This window comes from Vicia villosa, linkage group LG4 (genome assembly GCF_029867415.1).
Source record: "Vicia villosa cultivar HV-30 ecotype Madison, WI linkage group LG4, Vvil1.0, whole genome shotgun sequence".
NCBI classification, from domain to species: domain Eukaryota; kingdom Viridiplantae; phylum Streptophyta; class Magnoliopsida; order Fabales; family Fabaceae; genus Vicia; species Vicia villosa.
The window spans coordinates 162,329,351-162,335,574 of record NC_081183.1 but is presented as its reverse complement, the minus strand read 5'-3'; the positions used below and the strand labels follow the sequence as shown (position 1 = coordinate 162,335,574).

The following is a 6,224-nucleotide window of genomic DNA, read 5'->3' as shown; positions in this document are numbered from 1 at the left end:
CCAAAAATATTGCAGGATTTCAGAGGAAAAAGGGCCTAATAGAAAGAGGAGAAGTAGCATAATTTTGTGTAACAGAGATACGCCTTCATTTACCTTGTATCCGATCTCCATTCGATCACGTAACTGACTTACACTTCACCCTGTAAAAAAGAATTTCATAACAGAATTTCTACCCTAGCATCAGAACAACATCAAATCCTGTATACAAAAAGAGAACAGCAGCATCACTATTCAAGTTCTTAACCAACAAACCTACATATGCAATCATACAGCTTCACATCACTCTTCCGTACACATTAACAGAACCCACAACAAAAAAAGTATACATACACTAAAAATCCATCTTGAAGCCATTATTTTTCCTACTCTTTTATTCTTGTTTCTGTGAAAGAAATTGGAAGAGAGCAAAGCTCAAAACACCATGGTATTATCAGAAAACCCTAGTCCTGCTGCCACATCATCATCTTTCAAACTAACAGTAACAGAATTTCCTAACTACCTATCAACAACCCTAACTAACATAACCAACCTATAACAACCTACCAGAATCAGTTACTAACACATAACAACCTATAACTGACTTCAGCAATTGATAACAGGAGAAGGAGGAGAATTTGATAGATAACAGAGCTCACCTATATAACAGAATTCTCCAATCATTCTCGGGGGATCTTCAATCTTCATTCTTCACTCATCATCATCTTCTTTTTCATCTTCTTCACTCATCATCATCTTCTGCTCATCTTCAACTCTTCATCCACTTCATCTTCTTCCTCAACCTTCTCCATACCGTAATTCAACCAAACTCTGCAGAAAAATTCACAAACAGAATCAAATTCATACACAGTAAGAAGAGTTTCAACGAAAACAAAATCATTGCAACTCCAAGAACTTCATCGCACCTTCGTCATTGCTGCCTCGGCTTCAACGCATCAATTCAATTCACTCATAATCAACTCTGTAATTCTTCAATCTCCAAGCTCCTTCATCATCTCCAATCCATAATCTCACATCTTCAATTCTCCATGCCAAGATTCCTCCATTAGATTCACCAGAAAATTCTGCAGAAAACATAGAAGAGGAAATCACAAACTGAAATCGATAAACAGAAACCAACACAATTCTTTAGTTCTCCTTCCACCTTCTTCGCAAATCGTCACCTTCGCATCAAATCTTCATCAATCATCGCAGCAACACCGCTGCACCTTGAAGAGCAACACGCGAAGATTCAACTGAGAAAAGTAGAAGTTCGAATCGAAGAAGAAGAGAGGCTGAAGACATTACATGGAGCGAGTCATTCTTCGTTGGCTAGCATATGCTGAATCAGATTAAATATTGAGCTTGGGAGTTTGAGTCGATAGAGACCGAGAAAGACAAATCGGAGCAATAATTGGTTGAATCGGAGAAAAATGAAAACGGAATCGAGAGAGAGGAGGATTCGAGTCGGAGCTGAGGTTAAGTCGAGAGGACAACATCTGTGGTGAGGAACAGAGCACCGTTACGGTGGTGCTTGCGGCGAATCTGAACGAAGAAGAAGGAAGGGAGAATCCGGCCGCCGCCCGACGTCGCCGTTCCAACTGAGCGTGAGAGAGGGAGAAGATCGTCTGAGAATCCCAAAGGTCATAACTCAACCCTAAATTCCCTTTTCTATTTCTTTTTTATCTTTTTTAATTTATTTAATTAAATTTGTCAACTGAAAAACAATTAAAATCTGAAATAAAACTCTGCATACTGATCCATCAAATTGGGCCTGGCGAAATTGCATTCTTCACCTCCCATTAAGCCCAATCACTTCTCTTGTTTTTGATGATTACCAATAAAATCTGCCTGGGCCAATTCATGGGCCTGCTGCGCCTAATCTCTAACTGCACCATAAGCTCACCAATTAAACCCCCCTGGATCCATTAATTCATGTGTAGATTTAGTTTTTTTACATAGTTTTTTTTCTATCCATTTTTAAACAATAAAAACCATTAAATTCTTGTTAGGTTCTTAGATAATGGTTAACATAAAAAGCTCATAAAAAATAGTAGTTTTTTAGTTTAATTTTGCACTAGTACTTGAACCGTTTTTCTTTATGTTTTGTACCATTTCCATGCTATTTTTTGTATAATTGTTGTGTGATTTTGTTACTTGTTTTTTGCCATATTTTTGGCCTATTTTGTTATTACCATTTGTATGCTCCTCTTAGAATATATCCCATTAGTATGTTAACATTAGATGTAGATTTAGATTTGTAAATGACAATTAGATTAGAGGATAGGTTAGTCCCCCTTGTTCATTCTTTTTCTTTTCAATCTTAAAAAATCTAATAAATATCGACGAAGATCATACCGTTACTACTTTTTCATAGTAGGAAAGAAATGATTGGGGCGTAGGCCTCGATGTATGTTCTTTCCTACTTAGCGGAAGAGAAATGATTGAGGCGTAGGCCTCGGTGTATTTCTTAACCGCCATTTAGAGAAACGATTGTGGCGTAGGCCTCGATGTGCATTCTCTAAATATTCAAAAATGTGTTTCTTAACTAATATTTAGAGAAACGATTGTGGTGTAGACCTCGATGTGCATTCTCTAAATATTCAAAAGACTCTTTTTTCGTGGTATGATCTAAATCACAAATAAATTCCCTTAAAAAATACCCAACCAAAAACATTTAAAATGCTTAATAAAGGCTCGAATTAAAACAAAGTGACGAAGTGGCGCGAAACCTTGTATTGGGTTTTGTTCATCATGTAGTTACATAAAAAACACAAACCCAAGTTCATTCTTTTGCCTTGTTAGGCGCTTAAGAACAAGTTAAGTCCTTTCCAAAAGTAGGCGTATAAGTCTCCAAAGGTCGAGCATCGTGGATCGTGACCTTAACCTCTGTTCAACTAAAAAACACAAAACAAATGGAAACTATGGAGCCGAACTACGGTCGCTCTGATTCCTGGTAAGGGATACGTAGGCATTGGGTCGCGGGGCCTAAGCGAGCACACTTGTAAATAATTCATTCGTTTCCCCGTATTCCTTTTGCATGCATTCACATTTAGGTTTAGGCATTAGACACCCTTGAGATAGAAACGAACATAGGTGGATACCATCGAGTACGATGGGCGTGAGGGGTGCTAGCACCTTCCCCTTGCGTAACCGACTCCCGTGCCCTGCTCTCTGGTCGAAAGACCTTGTTCTTATTCTGAGTTAGGTTTCCTGGTATTCCTTTCCCTTATGGGATAAATATATTAGTGGCGACTCTGATTCCATTTTTCGCGGTAGCGACAGCTGGCGACTCTGCTGGGGATGTGATAGACCTGTGCTGGTCCATTCTTAGCGAGTCGATCCTAGCCTTTGTTGGTTTTGTCTATTGGGTGTTATTTTGTTTGTTTATTTGTTTACATCATGTATATATGCTTGCATATAATGTTTGTTTCTTGCTTGCATATCATGTTTACTTTCCGCATGCATCTGGACTATATAATGGGTCCCCGTGGGGGCCACATATTTTCTCTGTTTGCAGGTTGGGTGGGATGTTCTATGAGGTAAAAGGCCCAATACCCAGGCCAGAGTTGACACATAGGATACCTAGGATAGAGTGGATAGTCATGACGCCGATGAGATGTCAGGTCTTGTCTAGTGCGATCATGAGACCCACGCCCAGTCGAGGTCTAAATGGGGTATCATTGTTGGCATGTAGATGCAACAATGGTGGTACCTTAGGAGGACTGATAACGCTGGTTGCCATTTTGACCTACCCTGACCTAGATTCACCTGTGAGTGGGGAGGGATATACATGACAGGTACCGTTGGTGACTATTCTATTCTGTTGGTGACTATTGGTTCTCCTGGTATTTGAAATGGCGTCGGACCTTTGATCTTGTGACATCTGACCTACATCAGTTATTCAGAGAATTGTACAGTGGTTAATAAGATTATATGGATCTTGATCCCATGCTTTTGCATTGCATAACATTATCACTCTATTCACTTCATTTGTGGGGGATTCTAAAGTCTATTTCCAAAAAAAAGAGGAAACGGAAAAAAGTAGAAAAACAAAAAAGATGGAAAAGAAAAAGAAAAGAAAAGATACTATATGAATGAAAAAAAGAGAATAAAAAAGAAATAAAAGTGTGAAAAAGCTTTAGGATCCCTTAGAAATGAAACATGCATTCATACTATCATGCATTTCATATTTCTCTCAGAAGCTTATGGGGGCCCTTTCTACTCAGATTCTGACTTCAGCAACAAATTGACTTCTCACCGCTACGTGCTCGAAAGTTAATGATGGAACAACTTCATGAGGACTTAACTCAGATGAGGACAAAAATGGGGATTAACCTGAATCATTGTATGGAGGCTATTCAAGCCCTTGCTTTTAGACACGAAGAATTGAGACAGGTTCTTCAGAGGCCGGATGTAAATGTTAATCTCAACACAAGAGAAGGTCTTGTGAATCAGAATGTCAGAAATACTGTTGAGATTCCAATCCCTGTTAAGGAGAGTTCGCATCATGAGAATAATTCAGAATTTGAAGCCTTCAGGTTCCCGATTAATGAATTTGACAAAAGGTTCCACCTCCTGGATGAAAGGTTGAAAGCCATGGAGGGTCGTGACTCTATTGATTTAGACGCTGCTGGTTTGTGCCTAGTGCCTGGTATCAAGATCCCTGCTAAGTTCAAAGTCCCCAACTTCGAGAAGTACAGGGGTACCACGTGTCTGATAGCTCATGTCAAGGCATTTTGCAACAAAATGGCTCCTTATGCTGAGAATGACAAGCTGTTAATGCATTTCTTTCAGGATAGCCTCAGTGGCACATCTCTTGAGTGGTATAATCAACTCGAAAGAACCAATGTCCGAGCTTGGAAAGAACTATCAGAAGCCTTTGTCAAGCGTTACAAGCACAACAGTAACATGGCTCCAACCAGAATGCAACTCCATGCTTTGACTCAGAAAACTGACGAATCATTCAGAGAATATGCCCGAAGATGGAGAGAATTAGCGGCTAAAGTTCAACCTCCGCTCTTAGAGAAAGAGCTCATGGATATGTTCAAGGATGTGATGGAAAGTCCGTACTACCAATGCTTGGCTGCATGTAAAGCCTCTGATTTTGCAGAATTGGTTCTCGTCGGAGAACGAATGGAGCATGGTATTAAGAATGGTAATGTCCAAGTTGTTGATACTCCTTCTGAATTCCATAAGCACATGAATGAAAAGACCAGTGTAGTTTCTGATTACGAAGAGGAATCTCCTGATTATCCTCCTGATCATATCTCTTGTCATGAAGCAGTAGCAGTAACTCCTGTTCAGGATGACCCACAAATTTGTGTTGCGACTCACACTCAGCCTCCCACTCAGTTTGTTCAACGGAAGTCTGTTCCATGTGATCAATCAGTTCAGTATGTGCCACAAAAGCAGAATTATCAACAGAATCGTCACCCACATGGAAGACAGAGACACAGAAGGCCAAAGAGAGTGTATGATCCTATTCCTATGACTCGTGATAAGTTGTTTTCTCACTTGATCAATCTTTCCTTGGTAGAACCAAAGCAGCCGAAGCCTGTTCGTTTCCCGTATCATGTGGGATTTGACCCTAATGTTAGTTGTGACTACCATGCTGGGGCACCTGGTCATTCGATTGAAGACTGTCAGCCATTCAAAGACAAGGTTCAAGACTTGATTGATTCCAAGGCTATCACTTTCACACCTGAGGGCCAAAATTGAAGTTCTCCTTTGACTCAGTGGATCTTCTGAAGCAATAAGTCCAGACGGAGTCAAGTCTCCTCAACAATGGCATTCATTTAGTTCTCTACTGCATTTTCATTTGTAATCTTTCTTTGTTTTTCTAAGCATTGCTAGCATGTAAAAAATTTGTTAATTTTTTGAATGAAAATCATGATACATTGTTTATGTTTGTCTTGAAGTAATCCACTCGTTTTCACTCAAAAAAAAAGTGTTTTGGCATTACGGTACCAACTTCACTAATCGCTTGCTTAGGCAAAGAGCGGAGGGAGAATGATGAAAAAATGCAAAATCCCTAATTGTGTGTTTTTGAATAAAACCCTGCTAAGGATGTACAGGCATTGTTTCAAATCCCCAAACACCGGAGATATAAGGGAGATAGACCCTCGTTAACCCCTTTGAGCCTTGAAGAAGGAGTTTCTTTTATAATCATAAAAACCCTTATTTTAACCTTGGGGCAGGGTAGTGTTCATTTAACCTGATCAAGTGTTTAAAACTCATAAATAATA

At 39.5% G+C, this 6,224-nt stretch overlaps 1 protein-coding gene across 1 annotated transcript; it reads left to right on the top strand.

Moving 5' to 3' along the window:
- Positions 1-4,260: 4,260 nt before the first annotated feature.
- LOC131598229 (uncharacterized) lies at positions 4,261-5,697 on the top strand. The gene is made up of 2 exons (XM_058870848.1): positions 4,261-4,710; positions 4,774-5,697. The coding sequence occupies exons 1-2, from the start codon at positions 4,261-4,263 to the stop codon at positions 5,695-5,697; spliced, it is 1,374 nt and encodes a 457-aa protein (XP_058726831.1).
- The last annotated feature ends 527 nt before the right edge of the window (positions 5,698-6,224 follow it).